This window comes from Spinacia oleracea, chromosome 1 (genome assembly GCF_020520425.1).
Source record: "Spinacia oleracea cultivar Varoflay chromosome 1, BTI_SOV_V1, whole genome shotgun sequence".
Classification (NCBI taxonomy): domain Eukaryota; kingdom Viridiplantae; phylum Streptophyta; class Magnoliopsida; order Caryophyllales; family Amaranthaceae; genus Spinacia; species Spinacia oleracea.
This window is the reverse complement of record NC_079487.1, coordinates 121,504,544-121,531,931: the sequence shown is the minus strand read 5'-3', so window position 1 is coordinate 121,531,931 and position 27,388 is coordinate 121,504,544. Positions and strand designations below refer to the sequence as shown.

The 27,388-nt window shown below is 36.2% G+C and overlaps 5 protein-coding genes across 5 annotated transcripts; 3 read left to right on the top strand and 2 right to left on the bottom strand.

The window, feature by feature from the left end:
• Positions 1–5,940: 5,940 nt before the first annotated feature.
• LOC110789240 (wall-associated receptor kinase 5-like) lies at positions 5,941–9,246 on the bottom strand. The gene is made up of 4 exons (XM_021993887.2): positions 9,096–9,246; positions 8,206–8,748; positions 7,918–8,076; positions 5,941–7,338 (listed from the first exon to the last, which is right to left on the bottom strand). Exons 1-4 carry the CDS (start codon positions 9,244–9,246, stop codon positions 6,263–6,265), a joined length of 1,929 nt encoding a protein of 642 aa, XP_021849579.2. The 3' UTR covers positions 5,941–6,262.
• Positions 9,247–10,720: 1,474 nt separating this feature from the next.
• LOC110789239 (cysteine-rich receptor-like protein kinase 25) lies at positions 10,721–12,783 on the top strand. Its single transcript, XM_021993886.2, has 2 exons — positions 10,721–11,218; positions 11,681–12,783. The coding sequence occupies exons 1-2, from the start codon at positions 10,841–10,843 to the stop codon at positions 12,203–12,205; spliced, it is 903 nt and encodes a 300-aa protein (XP_021849578.1). The 5' UTR covers positions 10,721–10,840; the 3' UTR covers positions 12,206–12,783.
• A 3,285-nt stretch (positions 12,784–16,068) lies between these two features.
• On the bottom strand, positions 16,069–17,101 carry LOC130466178 (cysteine-rich receptor-like protein kinase 25). The gene is made up of 2 exons (XM_056834876.1): positions 16,759–17,101; positions 16,069–16,646 (listed from the first exon to the last, which is right to left on the bottom strand). The coding sequence occupies exons 1-2, from the start codon at positions 16,765–16,767 to the stop codon at positions 16,134–16,136; spliced, it is 522 nt and encodes a 173-aa protein (XP_056690854.1). The 5' UTR covers positions 16,768–17,101; the 3' UTR covers positions 16,069–16,133.
• A 1,009-nt stretch (positions 17,102–18,110) lies between these two features.
• LOC110789238 (wall-associated receptor kinase 17-like) lies at positions 18,111–20,688 on the top strand. The gene is made up of 3 exons (XM_056834489.1): positions 18,111–19,071; positions 19,198–19,359; positions 19,634–20,688. Exons 1-3 carry the CDS (start codon positions 18,111–18,113, stop codon positions 20,686–20,688), a joined length of 2,178 nt encoding a protein of 725 aa, XP_056690467.1.
• Positions 20,689–24,002: 3,314 nt separating this feature from the next.
• Positions 24,003–27,314, top strand: LOC110789237 (wall-associated receptor kinase 5-like). The gene is made up of 3 exons (XM_021993884.2): positions 24,003–25,009; positions 25,608–25,769; positions 26,020–27,314. The coding sequence occupies exons 1-3, from the start codon at positions 24,016–24,018 to the stop codon at positions 27,063–27,065; spliced, it is 2,202 nt and encodes a 733-aa protein (XP_021849576.2). The 5' UTR covers positions 24,003–24,015; the 3' UTR covers positions 27,066–27,314.
• Positions 27,315–27,388: the final 74 nt, after the last annotated feature.

The following is a 27,388-nucleotide window of genomic DNA, read 5'->3' as shown; positions in this document are numbered from 1 at the left end:
TTTTGTTTTAGTCTGTTTGATAATGTTCTTACACTTTGTTTATTCTATTTTTCGATATGAAAATTTACTACCTTATCATTCTTACCCCACAATATTTACAATATGTCATTTACTTCTCTTACTTTATTCAATTTTTTTACCCACCCACATTTTTACACATTTCTCTTATTTTATTTGTATTTTATTATATTCAACTAATTTTTTTAATTTTATCTTAATATTTGTACAAATACTAACCGTAAAGATTTTTATAAAACGACATTAGTAATTAAGAGTACTACTAAAAATTGACATACGACTTAAGTTATACTCTATGTTTCAAGCTTGGCATATGTGATACGTCATATAAACACTCGATCATACATGAATGGTGTAGCGTACAAGGAGAATTCAACTTTGCAATTACTTCCTCCGTCTTTTAATACTCGCAACGTTTGTTAGTTTCACGCATGTCGATGCACAACTTTGATCATTTTTATCTTAAGTTCTCTTTATGCAAAAATTATAAAAAGTTGATATTTTGAAAATACACATTGAGACGAATCTAACAAGATCCAACATGACTATATTTTATCTTATATAAAAAACACTACGAATAGTCAAAGTAGATTATATGAATAGTGGCAAAAGTCCAAACGTTGCGAGTATTAAAAGACGGATGAAGTATAATTTAATACGGAGTATCTAGATTCCTAGACAATCATACTCCCGTATATAATTGTATTTTATTATTAATTCATTATCTATCCTTAAAGAGTTACTCAACTTCACTATCTTATTTTTATCAAAAAAAAAATACAAACTCTTCTATAAGACGGTCTTACACAAAAGACCACATTGATATCATATAAGTTAAGCAATGTAACCAATTAGTTAAGCATTTAAACTAATTAATTAAGCACTGAAATCAATTAGTTAAGCAATTGAATCAATTAATTAAGTAAAGTAACCAATTAGTTAAGAAATTAAACCAATTAGTAAAACAACCAAAATGGTCTTTCCGGTAAGACGGTCTTACACAAAAGTTGCCAAAAAAAAAAAATACAAAACAAAACTTCACTATCTTATTAGAATCAATTGACAAAATTACATGTCAATTTCTTTAATTTAATAATATCAAGTGGGTTGATGGAATCTTCCGTATGCGTATACGTCTAAGGGATTATGTATTGTAGGTAGTCACGATCAAGAATAGCCTTCCACATTAATTTCCTTTTCACTAACACAATTGTTTTATCCATGTCCACCCAAATAAAGTTTAGCTTCTTTGATATCTATTTGTGATTAGGCGTTAGATCATATTCAAATATTAAAGGGCAAGTGTGGTTCAAAGTTCAAATTACTACGGAGTAATTAATAACATAGTTAACCCTATGCCAGGTGTCCAGGTGAGAATTTTTTTTTTTTTTTGAAAGGGAAGATACACGAAAGTTAGGAATGTCTTCTCTCAAGACTGTAACCTAACTTATCTAAAGAAATAAAATAAGAAAACTTGCTGTCTATGTAAGGGTCAATATCTTGGTGTGTCTGAACTTGGTGACCTAAGGGAGGCAACATAATCAGCCGCACAATTGGCTTCCCGATACACATGACGAGAATCAACATGTTCGAAGTGAGACCTCAATTTCTTTATATCATCCATTAACAATCGAATCTTCCACGGACAACTAGATTTTTCCTGCAAAAGATTAATAATTAATAAGTTATCACCTTCAATGAAAATATGACGGAAATTAAAATCCATAGCTAGCAACAGGCTGTTGCGGAGAGCAATTGCTTCTGCAAGTATCGGAGATGATTTTCCCAGATTGTACGTACGACTAATGATATTATTACCCTGACTATCTCTAATTACAACCCCGGCTGAACCTGAATTGTTACGAACAGAACCGTCAAAATTGATTTTAACAACACCAGGGGTCGGGGGTGCCCAAGAAACATGACTAATAGTTTTGGGATCACGGGGGGTATAAGTAGTAGGAGAACAATTATCCAAAGAATCTAAACAAGTACGAATTTCCCATTCTGTAAACATTTTTAGAGCTCTGGTATAAATAGTCTTATAAGAAACAGGGGTTTGCCTAAAAATGAGGTTATTTCGGGATTTCCATATACTCCAAAGAGAAGTAATAACTTTTTTAGGTGGAAGTGTGAACTTATGACGCAGGTTGCGGAAAAGATCAATTAAGCATAGTCGAGGCTTGAACACGATTTCCCATCCATCGTATAACTGTACTAGAATCCCAATATTCTTTAGTGATTGGGCACTGCAAAAATAAATGGTCTTGTGATTCCACTTGAGTAACACATAGGGGACACGTATTGGGAACATCAATATTACGATTGGCCAAATTGAGTCTTGTAGGAAGTCCGTTATGAAGTAATTGCCATACAAATATTTTGAGTTTTGGAGCAATGTCTAGTTTCCAAATCCAATAGTACTCCCATTTAGAAGGAGAAGAGAAATTATGAGCAAGCCAGGTGGCGGATTTAACAGTAAAATCTCCATTAGTTGACCAACCCCAACAAGGTTCATCCGGTAAGTCATGTAGAGGTAAAGGAATACCCTTAATCGTCTGAACTATCGTATGAGGCACTATTAAGGAAAGTGCTTGAAGATCCCAAGATCGGTTCTCATTAATAAAGTGGTCAACAGTAATATCCAAGTTTTGAATGGTACATGTATCTAAATTTAATAAAGTAATCAGACTAGTTGAACAACACCAATTATCTAACCAAAATAGAATATTCGAACCTGTCCCAACTTTCCATCTCATTCCTTTACGAAGGAGTGGACGTATTTGCAAGATTTTCTTCCAAATCCAAGAGTCTTTAGAATGAGGTCTACATTCAAAAAATGAATTATGTTTCAAGTATTTTGCGTGGATAGATTGTACCCATAGATTATTTTGATCGGAGATTATTTTCCAGCCCAGTTTTGCCAAAAAGGCAGAATTAACAGCTTCTGTTTTTCGTAGTCCTAAGCCTCCTTGGTTCTTTGGTTGACAAATTTTGTCCCAAGATATCATTGGGATACCTTTCTTTTCTGGGGATTGTTTCCAAAAGAAATTTCGGTTTATTTGGTCTAAAGAATTGGTGATATTTTTAGGTAGTCGTGCCGTAGTCATAGCATAAGAGGGAAGAGCTTCTAGATGACTTTGTATTAAAACAGTTTTACCTGCTTTTGAAACTAAGTTCGAAGACCAGCTATTCATTTTTTGTTCTGCTTTTATTACCAGATGTTGAAAGTTCTGTTTAGTAAAAGACGTAGAATTAAAAAAGACTCCTAGGTATCGGCCAAGAAAGGATTTGGGTGTCATATTGAAATAACTCGCCAAGTATTGTTTTCTAGAATTACTAACTAGTTTGGAGAATACTATGGAAGATTTATGAAAATTAATCAATTGCCCGGACAAGGAGGAAAATTCAGCAAGAGAATCTCTAAGTTTAGCACAAGCTCCTGCTTTAGCCTTACAAAAAAGTAGACTATCATCTGCAAATAGTAAGCAAGGGATGGTTGGGGCGGAAGGGGATATCTTGATTCCCACACCCGATCTTTTATCTAGTGAATCTTGAAGTAATTTTTTTGACAATACTTCCATACAAATGATAAAAAGAACGGGTGATAGTGGATCACCTTGGCGTAGTCCTCGTGTGGGTGTGATTAAAGCAGTAGTGTTGTTATTTACTGCTGGGGAGTACGAAACTGTAGTAACACAAGCTTTTATCCATGTTATCCACGTCTCATTAAATCCAAAGGCCTTCAAGGTGTCCAGGTGAGAATGCCCTCCTTTAATGGATAGTTTCATGATATCAACCTTTATATTGTTTTTATCATACATATATATTTGAAAATATTTATAACAAACTGTGCAAAACATGAAATATGATAAATTAAAAACTGCACAAATTTTGAAATATGACAAAAAAAAAAAACACTTGAGAGAGTAGTGTATAGTTCGTATCCGAAATACTTTTTTGACAGGAAGTTTTTACAAAGTACTCCGTACGTAGTATAAATTTCTAAATAGAATGTACAAATTTAGGTATAAGTTACTAAAAGCCATACGAGAAAATGAAAACTCCGTAATAATTAGCAGAAGTATCTTTAGAAAGATAAGCCAATAACACAAATTTAGGACTTATCAAATATCGATCAACCGGGTGCTCTTATCAAAATGAGAACACAAGTGGGTGAATCTACATATTGACAGATTCCTCCCTCACACAACTCCAATCAAAAGGGAGACAAAGAATTGAATTATGAGACATGCATGTGCATGTAGCTCTCACTACTTTTGTAATAACAAAACTACACATCCACATCATATACGGAGTAGATTAATATGTACTTGTAGTAATTAATTAAATGACAGAAGCCCAACTGTTTTGCAATCAACTTGCCTTAAAGATCAGAGTTACTTTATCCCGAGCTTAAAGGTGAGTCTTTACACAAGGCTTATGCAAAACTTAAAAATCAATACAGTATGAACTATGAAGTTGCTCTATTCAAAGAGTTCAGAAAGAAATACGTTAAAGCAGTGGCGTATCTAGGATTATAGTAGAGGGTATGCAAAAAGAAATTACATATTAATGACAAGTTTCTCTCAAAAGAGCAACCTAGTAAAACTAAAGAAAACAAGTACGAAATTGTTGAGCTAGAAAAAAAACTACTAATTGTTAGTAGACTAGAATCGAACCCGAGTCTAGCGCATATCATTAGACTTCTTTTACCAGCAAACCATACTACTAGCTAGAGACAAATGGGTCTCGTTTAATACATGGAATCAATCTTGAAGCTCCAATATCAGCTATCTTGGCTGCATATATAACTATGGTTAGAATATGTCTTGAATCGGTCAAATTCGGCCCCTTACCGCAATGCCCCTTCATGAAGAGCTTTATGATATATGTTATTCTGGATTAGGTCGGGTTATCTGTTTTGAGCCCATTTTCTAGGTTTTTTCGCATTTGTGTAGGGAGTACTATATAAACTCTTTAGATCACAATCTAGTTGTATTCTGTAATATGTATTTCTCAAGATCAAAAATCATTTTTCTCCTCTGCCTGTAACTAGCACATTGTGAACCACGTTGAATATTTGTGTTCTTTATTTACTTTCTTAATTGTATTTCTTGCTTATGTTATAACAACTATCATCGAATAAAATATTTGAGGACTTAGGCTATGTTATGTTCGACTTATTTGACTTATCCATACAAAATAAGTTTAGATAAGTTCAGTTAATTAAGTTTAAATAATATAAGTTCAGAAAAAAAATAAGTTTTTTTTCAGATATTTTAACAAACAAATAAGATTATTTCAGTCAAAATAAGTTAAGTTTAGAAAAGTCCAGATAATATAAGTTCAGACAAAATAAGTCGAATAGAACGAAACCTAGCTTAATGTCTCGATGAATTATTGGTAACAGATGTATATTTGCCATTGTGTCACAATCCGAATGTTTTGGGCAACTGATTATGCGACACACTAGCAGCTAGCTTGCCTATTAGGCGGTGGGGGTGCAAGCCTTGTAAGAAACTGAGTCGTGGGGGCTTGTGGAGCACGAGCAATCAAATGTGTCTAGAAGAGTGCTCTTGCATGTCTACTGACGACAAAAGTAAGCAGCGAGGGTCGATCGGGCACTTATTACATGCACAAAACAATTGTATATCTTATGTAATAATAATAATAATAAAAAGGTTGCAACACATATAATTTGTCACAAATTACGACCTTTAATTTATTACTTAGAAAAATTCGAACATACGTGAATATTAGATACGGAGCGTTAAATCCGGAAGTTGTTTTTTTGCATATCAGATATGTGTGGCAACACATATATCAACTAAAAGACAAATAGTTAAAAGACAAAAAATGAAGTACCATTCATGTTAAAAAAAAGTACTCCGTACCATTTAATTTCTTTTTTGTCCTTTTTCCTATTTTGTCTTTTCATACATATCTGATATGCGCTTGTACTTCCTCGTTAAACCCGTGATCCAATATTCATGATCGACGTCCCGTGACGCGTCATGTCATCGGACTTAGGATGTCGTAACACGCAATGATGAACACGTAATATTTCAGTAAACATTTCTCGAAATTCTACGCATAATTTTTGTTTTCCTTATTTATTTTATATCGTTGTTCTATGTTACAACAAGAAATTCAACTAAAAATGTAACCAACCACAAACGCTTCTATAGAAGATCAAACTGATTTACCTCATAAATGATGCTATCATGGTTTCGATCAATCGTCAATGACGACTCTTGTTCGGGGACAAGTATGTTGTTTGCTTCCATAAGTCTCCTAATTCCATAGCCACTTCCTTCATTGTTGGCCTTTCATTACCCTCAACACTTAAACATCGCTCTACAAGCTTCGATATTGAGATTAATTGCTCTTTAGTTGCTTCCATAACCAACTGAGAATCCAGAATCTTGAATAAATTGTCCTGTTGCATTGACTTGACAAAGTATGTCGCCAAATTTTGGTTCGATTCTTCACTTTGCCTCTCCGTTAATAACGGTTTTGTCCTTGTTAAAAGCTCACAAAGAACAACACCAAAGCTATAAACATCACTCTTCGCCGTTAATTGACTTGAAAAGAAGTACTCTGGATCGAGATACCCTAACGTACCTTGTACCACCGTCGATAAATGTGTTTCATGTAATGGAATCAACCTCGAAGCACCGAAATCGGACACCTTTGCCGTAAAACTATCGTCTAGTAAAATGTTTGCGGACTTAATATCTCGATGAAATATCGGTATTGTATGAATATATGCCAAAGCATTAGCCGATTCCATGGAAATCCGTAAACAATTACTCCAAGAATACCAAGAAGCTCCATTTTTGTTATGAATATGATCATATACCGTACCATTGGAGATAAACTCGTAAACCAACAATGGAACTTCGACCTCCAAACAACACCCTATAAGTCGTACCACATTAGGATGTCTTAATCGTGCAAGAAGGATTAACTCGTTTATAAATTGCTCGATTTGGTTTTCGTCCACGAATTTTGATCTTTTAACCGCAACAATTTGATTGTTTGGTAAAAATCCCTTGTAAACTGTACCATAACCACCTCGACCAACGATTCTTTCATCCTTGAAGTTTTTGGTGGCTACCTTTAACTCATCGATGGTAAATACCTTTACTTGTTCCACATCGTCGTCTTGTTTACTGGGAGCAATTAGTTGCTTCAATAGAGAACCTCCGTTTCGTTGAAAGAATGTCTCTTTCATTTGAGTAAGTCTTCGATTCCTACTTGCTAAGAATACCCAGCTTCCAGTAATGAGTATAGTTAAGGAGCCTAAGCCAACACCTGTATCATGGAGTACACGACGTATATAGGTGACAAGGATAAAGAATGGACTGCTAGTTTGTAAATATTGTAAAGGTTTGTTTTCTCGTAGGCTACTAGTCAATTAGCCTTTGTTTGTTCCCCAAACTTTACAGTACGTAGCTTTCCTATTTGTGATACTACCTCGGTTTCAAAATGGTTTTTATACTTTCTATTTAGTCCATTTCATAATGTTCTTTACACTTTGCTTTATTCTATTTTTGGACTTGAAAATTTACTATCTCACCCGTCTTAAGTTATTGCCCGCAACATTTACAATTTTTCATCACCTCCCGTCACTTTATTCATTTTTCTTATACTCGTCCACATTTTTACCCATCTATTTATTATATCCACCCAAATTTTTACACACTTCTATTTTTTTCTTAATATTTGTGCAAATAGTAACCGCAAAGATAATTTTGAAACGGAGGGAGTAGGTTGTGATTCGGGTTTTAGCAATATAGTTCACATTTTAACAAAATAAATAAATAAATTTAACAGAGTATATGGATGTCAAAAATAAAGATTGGGATTGTAGGAAAATGGCCATGAATTTACCTAAGCCAACCTTCAAAGCGTATTGAGCCTGGCAACCAGTCCCATGTCTTGTACCATCGCCGATATATCCAGATGGACATGAACAAGTGTAGTTTCCTTGAGTATTAGTGCATATCATTGAACACGGACTACTATCGAGATCTTCACATTCATTTATATCTGCCAACCAACAAGAAAGAGTAAGCTATACTAGCTCATAATAAAGTTGTGTGTTGACAAACGTGAAAATCAGATATTGCAAGCTTCGAAGAATAATTAATAGAAAAGATATACAAGTAGTTATCGTACCTGAGCAACCTGGACTAAGATAAGGGTGACCCTCATAACCAGGGAGACAACTACAACGATAACCTCCAATGCCACTATCAACAGCATCGACACAAGTAGTATTCTCCTTGCAAGCATAAGAGTCGCGATCGCGTGGAGCATTGGCGCACGTATTATTGGCTATCACCCAATCTAGCACCAAAGGAGCATCATACATTGTCCTGTTTATAACGTTGGGGTCATCAAGATCTGGAATCCCACGAAATTTGAAACTTTCTTGGTCTGCTACAAATGAATACCCACAAGGGTTGTAAGAAACCAAGGTTGAATGGTTACTTTCGTAGTCAAGAGACACAGAATAAGATCTCATTCCCTTGGGAATTGCGGCTTGACAACATCCTATCCCATTGCATTCCCCTGCGACGACGTTCTTGCCGCCAGAGCTGCAGTTAGTCCTGCAGGAGGCAGTTCCATCGTTGGATAATGAAAAAAATGCGGCGTTGGTGCTTCCGGTGAAATGGGGGATGTCGCGGCACCCCACAGCAAACAATTTGTTTGCAGTGCCTGATTCAAATACGCAGTATATTAGGAAATGAAGATTGTCTCTACATAATCTACTACCTCTGTTTCATAACGTTCTTTACGTACAGTTACTATTTGCACGGACTCCAATGTAATATTTAACTACTAATATATCCAATTTTGTATGTGAAAAATTTATAAAAAGTAATATTCTGAAAATGCATACCGAGACCAATCTAAAAAGAGCTTACATGTAACATTTTAATGTATATAATAGTGAAAATATACGGTCAAAGTTTATATACTTTGGCTACATTTTCCAAAACGTAAAGAACTCTCAGAAATGGTAGTAATAATTAATTGCTCATTCTCAAATAATCTCTATGTACCTGACACAGTATAGGGAGCACGCTGCGTCATGAGGTAGAATGTGGTGGAGCTGGAAGTTGTAGGGGATGTTTCGGCCGTGGAATTGAAACATTTGTATCTAATTTGATTTTTGAGACGGATTTGAGTTTCAGATATGTCGAGGACCTCCATTGCATTTCGTTCATTATCATGGGCTGCTGCTAGAAATGCTTTTGGAGGATCGAAAGAAGTCATACAAAAGATGTCATACCACAGTCCCTTCGAGCAGCCGGCTCCCAAGCCGACCCCAAACGGGTAGGGAACGGTTAGGTTGCCACATTTCCTCGGGCAGCCGGGCTTGGTGATGTTCGTTGCACTAAACATGGTTATTGGTGTGGTAGAGGCCGTGAAGCATGTTGGAATGGTTAAGAGTAGGAGTAAGATTGTAGACAACATTATGGCATCCATAGCTAGTTTCAGTTCTTGGTTGGATATACTTGGACTTTTGTGATATCGTATGTGCTACATCGAATACTTGTATGAATTTTTGATGAGAAAAAAACTAGTTGAGGTCTAACTTTTTCATATTTATATCAATGAACCCATAAATTACAAATTTTGGGTATAAATTAATAAACTCCAACGACAATATAAATTACAAATGGAAAATAGGATACAAATATTAATTCATAATTTACTTTTTCTATAGATAGAGTACTACTACTTCGTATGGTCAGAACTAATTATTAATTTGAGTTTTCCAAACAATCGTGGAGGGAGGTTGTGGTGTTCATATGACTTGTCAACAACCCCATTTTATTGGAAATTATTTGTAAACAAAAGTAATTTAAGGATGCATACCCCATTGCATGATTAGAATCACCGTCATGGTAGAGAATCGTGCCGTTGATTCGGCTTGTTTGCCATAGTTTCACTACAAGAAATGGTACTATTAACGACGGGAAATCCCGTCGCGAAAGGCCTATAATGGTTGATTAACGACGGGATTTCCTGTCGCGAACCCGTCCTAAAAGGGGGCCGTCGTTAATAGAAATTCCGTCGTAAATTTGTCGTAAACCCGTCGTAAAAGACATTTGCGACGGTTATTCCCGTCATTGTTTGGTTGTTAGCCCCGTCGCAAAAGGCTTTTGCGACGGAATTTTTGACCCGTCGTAATTAGGTTGTCGTTAAAGATACAAATTCTTGTAGTGTTTATTACGGAGTAGTTAATGACTTAAGCACGTCTTTAAACAGACGAGAAAATTTCTTAACTTTTAATTAATAAACATAATTGTAGATTTGTGATTGATTTGGCCTTCAATTTCCAAGTAATTCCAGTTAGTTAGCACAATATTTTAATATGGTATGAGAAGTTGAGAATTGAGAACCACTACCAGCCTTCTAGGTACTTGCAAACAACAACATCTAGGCGCTGCAGATCGATTGGAGTCTTTTAACTTGCACAACATGCAGTTAAGGTCAACAACATCTAGGCTGCTTTATTCACCTTATTTTCACTTATTATTTCAGGTTCATTAAGTTTAGATAAATCCCGAAAAAGATTACTCATGTACAACAACGTAACTAAAGTACGTTTACAATACTCGTAAGCTTTAATAAGTTAAATTAATTTCATATAAGTTCACATAAATAAAAATAGATCGTATCCTACGTAGGAACTGGTTTGTTGGTGGAAAAACTTACATGTGTAGCAGTTAGTTCTTAACAAAGTCATCTTTATTCTAACGTACATGCATGATTCTATAAGCTATCTTCCAATTGAATAATGGCCTGGCAAATAATTTCCTCTCTTATTCTCCTCTTCTCTACAACTCTTTCTCTTGTGACTCCCACATATGCATCTAGTCAAGAAGATCCCGTCTTTTTACTCCGAAATTGCGGTTTAACAAGCGGAAACTATACCGAGAATAGCCCCTACCACTCAAACCTCTTAGATGCCTTCTCTAATCTTACCTCCCTTTCGTCATTCAACGCCTTCTCCAAAGTCACCGTAGACGCCGATGAAGATGACACAAGCAAAGTCTATGCGTTATACGACTGTCGGAATGACCTCACACTTCGAACATGCCATAATTGTATTCAGACCGCCACGGAAAAACTTTTGCAGGAGTGCACCACGAAAGAGGCCATCGTCATGTATGAGGTATATATATTGGTGTCCATAAGGATACATGTTAGAAACCACAAATTAGAAGGTACACCCGGTTGTATATATATGTAGCTCTATATGCAACCGGATTAAATACACATTTTTGTGATTAAAAAGGACATTTTTTCAATTTAATAGCACAATTTGGGGTTTAAAAGCACTGTAAAACCACATCATAATTTCAGATTTTTTTTTTTTTTTTTTTTTTTTTTTTTTTTTTTTTTTTTTAGCAATTGTATTGTACTTCGTATCACAAAATGTTCTTATATAGATGATGTGTTTTTTGCTTGTAAAATGTTCTTTTAATAAGTAAATATGTATTTCTAAACAATAAAACTGTGTTTTTTTGAAAGCACTACCCGTGCAAAACGACTCAATTGCATGTAGCTCTACATTTAGATCATCATCGGTGAGTAACATTAAATTAACAGATTTGCAAAATGTTGTCAATGGCAGGAGTGCATGCTACGCTATGCCAACCGCCAGATCTTTGCCGAAGTGGAGCTCAAGCCCTTTTATAATGACTGTGAGATAAGTATACCAGATGGAGGCGAGTTGAATCGGATAGTTGAGACAACAATCAAAGGACTAATCGATGAAGCCACATCGGAAAATTCATCGGGCTACTTTGCAACTAGAGAAAAGACTTACTTTGAGTATCAGAAGGTATATAGTTTGGTGCAATGTACTCCAGATCTTAGTAAGGAGCAGTGCAAAGAGTGTTTAGTGGATGCATTGAACCATACGCTTGACTGTGCGAACGCTAGCTTGATGATAAGTTATCACCATGTGCCTAGCTGCCAGATGAGATACGATGTCGTACGCCATTTCTTTAATCTATCTACATCAACAGTTTCTGTTTCACCCATGGCTTCTCCTCCTATTTCGTCACCACAATTAAAGACTGGTCATGGTGTTCAACGTTTGATATCGATTCAAAACTTTGTTATTGTCTTCTTCATTGTATTTTGTTTAATGTAATTAAACCTTTAGATCGATTTAACATATCAAACAAGATCAACTTTAATTGATTTGATCAACTTTTTCCATTTCCTATTGCTTTTTGCTATAGATATATCGATGTAAAAGAAACTATCTTCCAGATGTGATATAATAGTGTACCTTTCTTTGATCCATTATTTCGCCTTCCACCCATATATGATATATCACTTCTACTCCCGGCCAGTTAGTCCCGACCTCTCTTAGGCTCCGTATACTTTGGCGTACAATGTTTTCAGTGAAAAACATTTTTCAAGAATTGTTCCGAGTATGGAACTGGGGGAGCCCTGCCTGGTGATGTTGCCCTGTCAGGCAGAACGAACGTAAGCTAACCTCGGGGGTTTAACCGAGGAAACCCCCTCCGATGCCTAAGTCAGCAAATGAGATAATGCTCTAGAGAGAGAAAGTAGAGAGGGTTAAGAATTGTACTTGTATTGAACGTGTCCGCAAATGAATGGGGACAGCAGTATTTATAGGCGTACTATTCAGTACTTTGGCCTATTCAGATGTTGCCGCGTGTACGCTAGTGATGTACTTGTTGTTTGTCCTTTTGCTTAACGACGTATCTATGTTGTCGTCTAGCAGGTCGTTTCCCCGCAGACCTGAGGGTCTGCGCGGTTCTTGAGGACTTGTGGTACTTTCAATAGGTACTTCCTGCGGTTGCTTTGCTTGATCTGTCTTATCAGATGTCCGATGGTCTGCTGTGACATGGATGACCTGCTAGGTTATTTCTACTCCGTACAAGAATTATAATTTCAAACTAGTTTTCATTTTTTGATTCCTTAGATAAAATTAATAGAAAAAAAAAGATGAGAGAAGATTGATGGGAAAAAGAGGGAAGAGGGAGGTTCAGAAGAAAAGTGGAAAAGTGGTTTTTCTATTCATTTCAAATGGAAAAAAAATTCTAACTTTGAGGGATTATGGAAAATTGGTTTCCATCATTTCCAAAGCAAACAACGTAAAACGATGGAGAAGAGCTAGGAAATTAATTTTCCATGAAAGCTTTTACACCAAATCAAACCGAGCCTTAAAGACTGCAAATGAAAGTCAATGTTTGATTATTTTCACTGAGAGCTCTTCTTCGGAGACTATTATTGATTTGTGATTATGATGAGCTGTGATTGGTATTCTATTATTATGATAATGTTATTTACATATAAGATCAAGCTCCCTACAGCTATGGTTTTGGTAAGCTATAAATTAAGATATATACAAATACGATGATTAATTAAATAATACCGTCCGCTTCCTTGGTCAAACAATGTCGGATCGAAGCTATGTTACTTGCATTCCACTTTAAAACAAGAAATAAAATAGTCATTAGAAACATGTACTATGATAGATACTCCTCGAACACCCTAAGAAATAGAATTATTGGCTTAACTTTTAACACATGAATTGAACATGGTTTTTAATTTCTCTCTTCTCTTTATCTTCATTTTCTCCCTTTGTTTTTCTTCAACAACTACTCAAGCGGCTCGACAGTACTGGCCTAAATTTTGGGAATGTGATGGTACCAAGGGCAATTTCACTGGAAATAGCACTTACAGTTAGACCTGGTTATTGGACAGGGTAGTCCAATGGATATAGGGTTAGGGTCAAGTTAATAGGGCTTTTATTGGGCAGGACTCTTATTGGACAGGGCCTTTATTGGACAGGGTCATTATAGGGTCAAACTTATACTACAATTATTTTGAAAATTAAAATAGTAATGATACAAAAAATTACGTGTATAGCTTCGTATTTACTTGTACTTGCACATGGCTCTTTTGTTTTTCATTTTTCATTCCTCGTTTATTGACCCGCCCACTAATGACCCGCTATTGACCCACGACCCGCTTTTGACCCGCCCATTATCGATCCGCTAAAAATGATCCTTTCAATACCCGACCCTCTTTTGACCCGCACCGACCCTGACCCGCCCCGCCCAATTACCAGGCCTACTTACAGTATGAACCTTGCATCTGCATTTTCCAATCTCACTTCTGTCTCCTCTTCCTGTCTCTTCTCCAACGTCACGGTAGGGTCTGATGATGATGAGGAGAACAAAGTCTATGCACTTTACGACTGCCGGAATGATATTTCCCTCGAAAAATGCCATGGTTGCATCGAGGATGCCACCACGAATGCTCTAGACCTATGCTACCGTCAACCTAAAGAGGCCATCGTCATATATGAGGTAATATATACTATTTATGTCCCGGAATACTCGAAACGGTTTGACTTTTTGCACTATTCATATAATTTACTTTGACCTTATTTTATTTCTAGTACTTCGTATATGAAAATAAATGTTAGTATATAATATATTGTTGCCTTCATCTTAATATGTATTTTCAAAATATTAATATTTTATAATATGTAGTTAAAGATATTGGTGTTCAAAGTTGTGCTGACAAGCGTGTCCAGTCAAAACGTTACGAGTATTTCGGGACGGAGGGAGTAGTTGAGTACACTCGCATATACGGCTTTATAAACCCATTTTTTAAGCACTAATAATACAACAAAAAATGTTAACGATAGAGTATAAAACTAATCGTGTGACTTTGACTATCAGTTTAAGCTTTTGGTTGATTTGGTTATTTGACAGTTAACTACCAAATTATATGAACATAATGATATATGAAGTCTTAAAGTTTTTTTCTTGAAACCAGGAATGTATGTTACGGTATGCCAACCGCATGATCTTCTCAACCATGGAGCTCAACCCCAACTATACAAACTGCGCTGGAGTTAAGCTCCTCCTCGACAGAGGCCAGATCAAAGGGGGAGTCAGGAGGAATCTCGAATCACTAATCGATGAAGCTACCTCAGAAAGTTCATCTTCGGGGTACTTTGCAGTTAAGAATAGGAGTTATATAGCACAAAGGCAATTCTATTTTTTGGTGCAATGTACACCAGATCTTAGTAAGGCACAATGCAAGGAATGTTTGACGAATGCACTAAATTTCACGGTAGAATCATGTGCGAGAGATAGCCGATTATGGGGTCAAATTAAGGGGCCAAGTTGCCAAATCAGATATGAAAATGCACCTTTCTTTAATATGTCGTCCAACCTTAATCCACCCACGTCTTCTCCTTCAGAATTCTCGGGTGAATCCTTGATTGTTTCAGTCCCAAAGCTGTCTTTATTTTCTCTTTTACTATATCTTCAATTCTTTCTTCAATCTAAATTTGTAATGCTGTAAGTCCAGCGTTTGGTAATTTAGTATTATTTGAAATCATTTTATTCAAATTAATGAAGTGTTTGGAAAACACCAATATTTTGAAATTCAGAATTTCAATTACAATTTATGGTTTGGAAGTAGATGAATTTAATTGTAAAATAAAAAACTTAGCTGCTCATTTTCGTCAATGTTGCACGGAATTGGTAGAGACTATTCAATTTTCGGAGGTGTACATGCGGCTATGGCTTCCAATACTTGTTAAAGGAGATTTCACCATGAAGTCTTTATCTTCGAGCAACTCCAATGGCAAGCTAATTAGCTTGTTATGCCACACTAAAATCATTTGGCAATAGTCGGAGACTGAGAGTAACTCAACAATGTCTTTAATCCCGTTTTGTTTGAACAACTTATTTACTTCACAGGACATCTGAATTTCGTGTTCTTACGTAGGAGTATCGTAGTCTAAATGTGTAAAACACGAAGTTCTGTTATACGGAGTACTATATAGAAGAGTGTGAATATAAGCACTAGTGATCGCCATATATAATGAAAGACCTTATGAGGAACAAATAGATTATGCTACATTTGAACGTTCACCAATTCCTCTGTGCTAATAATGCATGGCACCATTCTACGTTGGTTGGTACGTACTGTTAAAAACTACCTAATTGGAAAAATGAAAGTTGAAAGTTTTTTCGGTTTTTTTTTTTTTGTTTTTTTTTTTGTTTTTAATCAACGTATGTTTACAGTAAATAAAAGAAAACGAGAATATAAAAAGAAAGCTTTCCAATTGAAAACCAACTTTGACCTCCATCACTAGTCCTGATATGTGGTAACAAACCCGGTGAAGTCATGGGTGGAAGGCTGGACGACACATTATAGAAAGGGGTGACATTGTATCTCATATGGCAGTTTGGCCCACTATAAATTCCCGCTAGCAGGCTAAAATCTGAACAGTCAATAATATATATGTAGCCCTCCATCAAACATTCCCTACATTGTTCTCGACTAATATCTGGAGTGCATTGCACCAAACAATACAATCTCTGATACTTAAAATAAGTCCCTTCTCCTACTGCGAAATACAATGAGGAATTCTTTGATGTGGCTTCCTTGATTAACCTTTTAAAGATCGGCTCAACCATTCGATTCATCTCACCTCCATCATCCAATAGACTGATACCACAATCAGTATGAGAGGGCTCCAACTCCATCAAAGAGAATATTGGACGATTAGCATAGCGAAAGATGCATTCCTGTCATGAAAACAACAGAAAAATTATTATGCCTCCATTACAAGGAATTAAAATGGAATAAAAGCTGACAATAGTTACGAACATTTGTATATTTATATATACACAATAGTACCTCAAACATTACTATGGCCTCTTTTGATGGGCAATGCTGCAAAAGGATTTTGGTAGCGTCCTGTATACAATCATGACATGTTTGGAGGTTAAGATCAAGTCGACAGTCGTATAAGGCATAGACATTGTTTGTCGCATTATTACCAGTTGAGACTGTTAAGTTGGAGAAGGTGTTCAGGGTAGAGAGGGATGTGAGATTAGAGAAGGCATCTAAAAGGTTTGATTCGAAGGGGCTATTTTGAGTGTAGTTTCCTTCTTTGAAGATACAATATCTGTGTAAAGATGGGTTCACTTGACTAGTTGGCCAAATAATGAAAGAAATAATGAAGATTAGCAACAGGAGGATAGGATGTAGATAAGCGAAAACCATTTCTCACGAGTTTGGGAAGTTCTTTGGATGCTTGCTACGACAATGCATTTGTAAATTATAACTAACAAACCTTCTCTATTTTTCAACTGAATATTCCTTGAACAATATAATATCCGATTTTTGATATTCTACAGCTTTTATTTTTTCTTAGAAATGGCCTGCAAGTCAGAGTAGAATCTCTATATATACTTGATTTGGCGGAGGAGGAAGTCCATTCTCGATATATTATAACGTCAGTATCAAAATCAAGATGATCAATGTACAGCTACGTACATGCATCTGGTAATAATTGGATTTGGTCGTGCACTCCAATCAGCTTAAAATAATATAAAACCAAAACCATCCCAGCTAATCAAACTCCAACAACCTACGATTACACATTCGATGTGGTACCCGCCTTCCTTTGTTTTTACCATAGCTTTCTTGTGAGACCGTCTTAAGGTAACTTTATCCAAAGTATGGGGACGAGTACTAGAAAATTCACATGTAAGACTCTTGCAACAAAGTGTAGATAAACTTAATAAAGTTTGCTGGCCGGGTTTGTAAATAACAAACTCCATTCAAGACTCATTTGGTAGGCCCATTTAATTGAATTTGTTAAAAAATAATATATTATTAAAATTTATTTAGTAATTTAATTAGTCTAGAGTGAAATTGAAGAAAAAGTGTAAAAGAAGGGAGAGTTTTGTAAAAGTCTGAATAATAAAAATTCATAAAAGTTAGTATGTGTGTCAGAGCTTAGCGTTCAGGTTTTACACTCATGATCACAATAATGGTGTATTTTTAAAAATGGTATTTTCATGGCCTGACATTACATTTTAAGCACTGCGTAAGAGTTGTCGTATCCCATTACGTGAATTCCTTTAAGTAATACGGAGTAATATCTATTAATTAATTACGGAGTACTTTTCAGGATCATTTTCTTGTATTGCCTTATCCAAAAAATTCTTCCCCAAATCAAGGCAACCCCTCAAACAAATTAAATGTCTTCCTTTACTGTTTCAGAGAGTGTAACGGGCACCATTCTAGTAGTTCTATTAGGAGCTATGATACTACAAGTGTGGTCTTTAGCACCAACAACCATGCTAAGTGCCTCGACCACCACCAAGCCTGGCTGCCTACGGAAATGTGGCAACTTAACCATTCCATACCCTTTTGGTGTCGGTTTTAGTGCCGGTTGCTCGAGAAGCATGTGGTACGACATCTTCTGCATGGATTCTTCTAATGGTGGCCCACCAAGAGCGATGATACCTTGGTTAAAAGACGGACGTGATAATGCCATGGAAATTCTGGAGATTACCGAAACACAAATCCGTCTTAAAAATCAAGTAGCTTACAGGTGTCTCAACTCGACTGCGGATACTCCTTCACATTTCCGGTCCTTTGAATTCTTCAACTCGAGTGCCCCCTTTGTCTTGTCGAGCAAGTCAAACAAGCTTTTTGTCATAGGGTGCCACGACTTATCCAGGTTTTACGATAGATCTGATGATGTCATCCGTTCTTGTACTGCTAAATGCAAAGCCGAGGCTACCAATGTTGTTGCAGGCGAATGTCAGGGTATCGGATGTTGTCAAGACATTATTCCAACGGGAATGAGGTCCTTTTCAGTGACTTTAGATCAAGTACAAACAAACAATACTTCTACTATCTTCAACCAGCCTTGTGGGTACGCATTTGTTGGTGATCAAGAAAAGTTCAAATTTCGCGGGGCGGTAGACTTCGATGATCCAAATTTTGTTAAAAGAATAATAACTGATGTCCCTATGGTGCTAGATTGGGTAGTAGGCGATCATAAGTGTGCTCAAGCTCAACAAGATCGGGCCTCCTACGCGTGTCAGCAGAATACAACATGTACGGATGCAACCGAGAGTGGAATCGGAGGATATCGTTGTAGTTGTCGTCCGGGTTATCAAGGCAATCCGTATCTTACTCCAGGTTGCTCAGGTTTGCCTTCCAGTGTTCACAAATTCTCGTTAATATATCACATATGGTGTAACAAGCAATATTAATGTGTAACTTAATTATATATTAAAGAGAACACCATATTAATTGTTATTCTGTTTTTGGCAGATGTAAATGAATGCGAGGATCCAAGTAATAGTCCATGCTATAACAGTTGTATCAATACTCAGGGAAACTACACTTGTTCTTGCCCGTCTGGACATTCTGGTGATGGTAGAAAAGATGGCACTGGTTGCAATCCACACTTTCCTGTCTTGAAGTTTGCCTTGGGTAATTTTTGTCCCTATCATGCGTTAATAAATACGTAGTACTTGAAAGTGTTGCAATATCTTTTGTACATTATTTATTACCAATTATCAAGACATAACTTTCATACTGAAGAATTCGATATATTGTTAAGCTATAGCTACACTATATATATAAGCTGCCTTTGGGGTATCGGTTATATCAGTATTTTTCAGACTCCTTTAATTTGGTATCAAATGTATTATATATGTTTCTGACCCGAACCCAATTTGTATTCGTTTTGGTATGGTGCACGCAGGTATAGGCTTTGGCACTCTTTTTTTGCTCATTGGTATTAGTTGGTTGTGCTTGGCAATCAGAAAAAGAAGGGGAATAAAAAGGAAGGAAATTTTCTTTCAAAAAAATGGAGGACAGCTTTTGAAGCAACTAATTTCCTCAAATAAAGAAGATGACATGGAGCAAATAAAGGTATTTACTATGAGAGAGTTGAAGGTAGCAACTCAAAACTTCAGTGAAAAGTCTATTGTTGGTCAAGGAGGATATGGTACGGTCTACATGGGTGTTTTGCCAAACAATGAAACAGTAGCGGTTAAGAAATCAAAGTTTATGGACCAAAGTCAAATTGAGCAATTTATAAATGAATTGGTCATTCTTGCACGAACAAGACATCCTAATGTTGTAAGACTTTTAGGATGTTGCTTGGAGGCAGAAGTCCCGTTGTTGGTTTATGAATTTATCTCTAATGGTACACTCTATGACCATATTAATCGCACAGAGGAACCCTCTTGGTATTGTTGGACCAACTGTCTGCGGATTGCCACAGAGTCGGCTAACGCATTTGCATACTTACATTCGATACCCATAATTCATCGAGACATCAAGTCTGCGAATATTTTACTTGATGATAGCTATATAACAAAAGTTTCCGATTTTGGTGCTTCAAGACTGATTCCGTTAAATGATACACATTTATCCACCGTAGTGCAAGGTACCCTAGGATATCTTGACCCGGAGTACTTTTATTCAAGTCAATTGACGGAGAAAAGTGATGTTTATAGTTATGGTGTAGTTCTCACTGAACTCTTAACGAGGGCAAGACCTATCTTAATAGATACTCGAAATGAAGAAAGGAGTTACAATTTGGCTGCATATTTTGTCAAGGGCATGGAAGAGGGGAATTTATTCAACATTTTGGACTCTAAATTGGTTGCAGAAGCATCTCAAGAGCAACTCTTCTCAATTGCAAAGCTTGTCCAAAAGTGCTTAAGTGTTAAGGGTGAAGACAGACCAACAATGAAAAAAGTTGCAACGGAGCTAGAAGAATTATGGACACTGCAGTCGCAGACGGCATAGGTTTTTTAATAGGAGACTGCAGGTTTGCTATTCGTTGATCGATCTTGTTATTGTTGGAACATCTATTTGATAAATGTCCTTATGGTTCACTTATGAATGTAATTGGAATTTATTTGTGTAGAATAAAACAAGGATTTAAGTATGTACTCCCTTTTCCCTACAAATTTCTTCTCTTTTCTTTTGGTAGTTATTGCTGATAGGTTGTCGTCTGTCTATCAAAAGTAACTCAACTTATCTGACACTTACTTTCATTATTGATAGCTTATTATTGCTAGAAGTAGCTAAGCTATCAATAACATGGTTCATTATTAAGAAAGGCATATGACCTAGTCTTAGGTGCAAAACCTTAGCATCTGATTGATGTGAAGATGTTGATGTAAGACATGTTGTTGAAGTTGTTCTAGTTGCTTCATGTTGGTTGTGTCCATACTGTAGAGTCCAGATCTAACACTGCCAAGATGTCGTGGCATTTTCATAAATGCCCCTAATTATAGCATTTGTCAACAGTGAATGAGAAAAAGTATTGATGATCTGAACACAACTTATGTACACGCAGTAAGTTCTACTGAAATTCAAGAACATGGAGAACACCCTGACGTGTATGTAATTTGCACATTTTAGGAGCCACTTAGGATCTCTTTTGTGTACATATTAGCATAGTTTAGTTGCATATTTTTGCAGTTGCCTTTATTTACTTGTTTTCTACAGAGAGCCCCTCTCTCCTTATTTTTAGGCCAAGTTAAAGCGACGCACGAAGTATGGATGTCTCTCTAATCCTAAAGAGTGCATGACCACACCAAACACTGCAAAATTATGCATCAATTAGAGATGGATTTTGAGACGGATACAATAAACGTCTCAAACTTGAGACGGGTTACTAAATTTTCGTCTCTAAATTAAAATTGAGATGGAATTGTATATGGAGTTTCAAAATTTTCGTCTCAAATTTGTAATGGATTTGCAAGAATTCCGTCTCAAAATTTTTTGAGACGCCCTCTATAGTGACGCCCTATTTTCGTCTCAAATCCGTCTCTAAGCATCATTTTGAGACGGATTTGGACTATATAGAGACGAAATTCCTCGTCTCTATAAAATGATTATTTTGTAGTGAATGGGGTTTGAGTGCAAGATTCACGACATCGTCGTCTTCCCACTTTATCACTATCATCAAAGGCTCTCACGAAAGAAGAGAAGTATGAGTGGAAAGCTTACACCAAGTCGAGTCGTTGGGCTTCAAAGATGCATGATATTTATGTACGGGAGAAGAGTAGAAAAGAAGTTGTGCGTGCATCTATTGCATCGCATTGAAGAAGCCATCTGCATCTTGGATAGTACATGTGCACTGACCGTGCACGATACGACATTGATCGTGCAACATCTGATGCACGACCCGTGCAACACGGACCGTGCACACTATCCCCACTTTATTGCTTTCTAATTTAACTCTTTCATTTGCTTTAATTTGTCTTTTGAGTTCTACACTTTTAGTAGCAAGATCTCCTCTTATAATTCAAGTATATTTATTTATTTCTTTGCTTAATCTCTTTATTGTTTTCATTTATATCTTTCTTGCTATTTTTTGAGTTTCTTTACCAGAAATAAAAACTCATTTTTTCATGTTTGATTTGCTTAGATCGGTCTTCTAGGTTTAAGTTCTAATATGTGTGAGTAGTCCTCTTAGGCTTAAGGGTTGGGTTACCCCTAGTAGAATCTTGACTGGTTCAGATATTCTGATATGCAAATATTTTCAGAGATTTGTAAAGAGCTATAACAAAATCAACTAGAAATGGTAGAAAGTAGACTAATCAGACATGAGTTGATCAATTTCTACAGATTACATGAGATGAGGAACTACAGACCTCGGAAACTGATGAACTCAAATTTGAAATCAAACTATGTTAGAAGCAGCTAATGCAACTGAGTCAGGATCTCAAATATCTGCTCTGGTATCATGTTGAAAACATCCATGAAATGCTAAAAGATATTCCCTTCTTATTTTAAAAAGAGATACACTTTCCTTAAATGGTCGTATTTTAAAAAGAGATACACTTTCCTTTTTTGACATGTTTTGGCCCCCACTTCCAATTATATTACTCCGTAATATTTCTCTCTTTCTTGTGGTCTCCACACTTACTCACATAATCTTTTTACTATAATAAATAATTCACTCACTACCCCCTTTCATCTTATTTTAATAAATTCAACTCACTCTCCTAAAACTACATGCAGGTCAAAGTGTATCTCTTTTTAAAATACGGAGGGAGTATTACTGAAATAAGAACACATGAAGAATGGTGATTAAGCAGCCTTAAACGGAGTTGCACATAAGCTTATATTTAGAGAGAGAGTTTGTTTATTACAGATTAGGAATATTCTCAGATAATGAAAGGAAGAAGCTAGCTAACTATATTTACTACTCTACTACATTGCTCTCACAACCAATCAGAATGCAGGGAATAAACAAGTAGCCAATCATAAACGTCCTAGTTGTCACAAGTAGACAAACTAGCTAGCTGGCACAAGCTGATAGTGTAACAGAATTCTGTTTTAGGGGGTTGCAATCTAGTGTTGGCAAGCCTCCCTTCTCGAGAAAGTATTTTCGGATATCTGATATGTGTGGCAACACACATATCGGTGTAAAAGACAAGTAGCTAAAAGACAAAATAGGGAAAAAAGGAAATACCATTCATGTTAAAAAAAAGTACCATTTTTGTTTAAAAAAGTATCATTCAATTATATTTCATTTTTGTCTTTTTCCTACTTTTGTCGTTTGCTATGATATGCATTTGCAAGCACATATCAGATATTCGAAAATCCTTCCTCCTCTCTTGTAGTGTTGTGCTTATGTAGGTGTTGATGGTGTATCTAATGTTGAATAAATGTGTCAAACAAAGAGAAAAAACATTAAAAAAAAAAAAAAAAAAAAACAATATTATTCAATTCTAAGTTGTGTTTAGTCGTGCTCTCCATATATACCTTGATGCTCTATCACTCTATCAGATATGATAATGACACCAGATATTTCAATGGATGTTAAAATGATCTATAACCATCATCATATATTTACTAAAAGGTTCAATATTACTAGTTTTTATTATCAACCTAAATTAATGGGATATCTCCAAATAACCAGGAGTATGATCTTGGTGACAAGACATCTTAACCACTTTTTTTTTTTGGCAGATACATCTGAACCACTATGTAATATGTATGCTCTTTATTACTAATTGCTCCACACGTTCAATATATTCCTAAGTCAATGTGTGGTAAAAAACTTATCCCTAAATCAAACACTGTCGCGCCAACCTCAGCTCCTTTAACCAAAAAATGTCTTCCGTCAGTTTTCCAAGAAGTGTTAGGATTTCATCCCTAGTATTACTTGTAGCCACTATGGTTGTACGGGCATGTTCGTTTACACGAGTAACGATGCTAAGCGCCTTAAACATCACTAAGCCTGGCTGCCAACGCAAATGTGGCAACCTAACCATTCCCTACCCTTTTGGGGTAGGTAGGGGTTGCTCAAGAAGCATGTGGTATGACATCTCTTGCAATGCTTCCACTAATGGTGATCCACCAAGAGCAATAACAACTTGGGTAAAGGACGAGAATGAAAATGGCATGGAAATTCTTGACATATCTGAAACACATATTCGTCTTAGGAACCAAGTAGCCTATAGCTGCTTCAACTCAACTGCAGAGACATCTACATTCGGTTCAGGATTCAAGTCCTTTGACCTCTTCAATTCGAGTGTACCCTTCACCTTGTCAAGTGAGTCAAACATGCTCTTCATTGTAGGGTGTCACGACCTTGGCTATTTTGATGGCAACTTCGACTTCAGAGGTAGCGTTTTCATTAATTCAGCCGATCAAACTGGCTCTTGTAGAACTGACTGCAGCTTCGAGGCCAAGAATGTTGTTGCAGGTGAATGCGATGGCATTGGTTGTTGTCAAGCCATTATTAACAAAGGAATGAAGTCCTATACGGTGTCTCTAGATCCGTCCGCAAACCACACTTCCTTTTTCTCTTACAACCCTTGTGGGTACGCATTTTTGGCTGACAAAGAACAGTTCAAATTTCGCGGGGCTCTTGATCTACATGACCCCAATTTTATTAACAGGATAATCGATGAGGTCCCTATGGTTCTAGATTGGGTTATAGACAATCATACTTGTTCTCTAGCTCAGCAAGATCCGGCCTCTTATGCATGTGATCAGCAGAATACGATTTGTGTAGATGCTGCTGAGAGTGGTATCGGAGGATATCGTTGCAGTTGTCGTCCTGGTTATCAGGGCAATCCTTATCTTACTCCTGGTTGCTCAGGTATACCTTTTACTTCTCTCAATTTTTTAAATTCCTAACATTACCATATATAAACCATGCATGTAGTACCTTATGTTATTGATGTTACACAACTTTTTTGTATCAATTCCTTAATGCTAACTAACAGTACTATATTGTACAAGTGTACAACTTGATATAATTTGTACTAGTTACATATAAACATGGGGACGTCAATTGTGGAAGCCATCAAGCAGGTTCTTTCACTTGTTTGAACTCTTTGCAATTTCATGATGATGTAGGATTGCAAAGATAATAAGCTAGTCGAACAAGGACTCTGGTTTGCTTTGATCTAGTCCACTATTTTTTTTCTTCACGCTTGACCTTATTGGACCAAGTTACCAATGGATTACATGCATGCATAATTGACTTACAGCAGAGCACTAAGCTAAGATATGACCACCGGCCTAAAATATCCGGATTATATTAAACTCCACTCCCAATTAATATAAGTAATAGTAATTGACTAACGAATACCGAAGGACAAAACCCTTGTTTGATAAGATGTAATTGACCAAATGTACGTATAGTTATCCTAATAAGCACCATGTTTAAATATTGGTTTTCCTATTTTCTGCAGATATAAATGAGTGTGAGAATCTAAGTGATAGTCCATGCTCCGTGACTTGCAAAAATACCCCGGGAAACTACAATTGTTCTTGTCCACCTGGATATTCCGGTGATGGTGAAAAACTTGGCACTGGTTGCAAGCCACCGTTTCCATTTCTAAAGTTTGGCTTAGGTAAACTTTTCTACCTTTTATCAAAAGGGAAAAAAATATATATATACATATACACTTTTTCTACCAATTATTTTTATATTAGTTGCAACCATGAATGGGGTCACGTACTAGCTCTTACTCCGTACTGACTATGATTATTATCAAGTAACTCATACTATAATGTCATCGTTTCTAAATTAAGCTCTTTTGCTATAAAATTCGACAAGTTTATGTGTTTTTAGTTTTGCCTTTGTTTGTTTGGTACTCGCAGGTATAGGCTTTGGCACATTGTTTTTGCTCATTGGTGTAAGTTGGCTATGCATGAAAATTAAGAAAAGAAGGAACGTAAAAATGAAGGAAATTTTCTTTCAGAAAAATGGAGGTTTGATGTTGAAGCAACTAATCTCTTCAAATAAACAAGATGGTATTGAACAAATTAAGGTATTTACTATGCGAGAGTTGAAGGTCGCAACAAAGAACTTCAGTGAAGAAACGATTGTGGGTCAAGGTGGTTATGGTACAGTCTACACAGGTGTGTTACCAAATAATGAAATAGTAGCGATGAAGAGATCAAAGTTTATGGATCAAAGTCAAATCGAGCAATTTATAAATGAATTGGTCATTCTTGCGCGAATACGACATCCTAATGTGGTAAGACTTTTGGGATGTTGTCTGGAGGATGAAGTGCCTTTGTTGGTCTATGAATTTATCTCCAATGGTACATTGTATAACCATATTCATAATACAAAGGAACTATCATGGTATTGTTGGAACAATTGTTTGCGGATCTCCATTGAGTCGGCTAACGCAATCGCATACTTACATTCGATACCAATATTTCATCGAGACATCAAGTCTATGAACATTTTACTTGATGAAAGTTATACAACTAAAGTATCTGATTTCGGAGCTTCAAGATTGATTCCATTAAATCACACTCATTTATCTACTGTTGTACAAGGCACATTAGGATATCTAGATCCAGAGTACTTTTTCTCAAGTCAATTAACAGAGAAGAGTGATGTTTTTAGTTATGGTGTTGTTCTCGCTGAACTCTTAACGAGGGCTAAACCGATCTTACCAGAGAGACAAACAGAAGAAAAGAATCGCAATCTGGCAGCATATTTTGTGAAGTGTGTAGAAGAAAATAATCTATTCGATATTCTGGACCCTCAATTAGTGGAAGAAGCATCTCAAGAGCAACTTACTAACATTGCAAAGCTTGTACAAAAATGCTTAAGTGTTAAGGGTGAAGACAGGCCAACAATGAAAGAAATTGCTATGGAGCTAGAAGAAGTACAGAAGCAAACAAGGTAGTCTTTCGAGTAAGTTGGGGTACATGAATGCGAATGCATAATTTCTAGGAAAATTTGTCTGACGAACCTTTTAAAGTCCAAAAATTGTGACAAATGACCTTTTAAAAAAAATTGTGACAAATGACCTTTTAAAAAAAATTGTGAGAAAGGGCACAATTTAAGTTTTTTGTTGTGAATCCAGAATTCTCGGGTCAAGCCTTGGTTCTTTCAATCCCAAATCTGTCTTTTTTCCTTTTATTATTTTTTCATTCTAAATTTGTAATACTGTAAGTTATGGTAGAACAAAAAAAAAATATCGTTGTTCATACACCTTTTGTCTGGGAA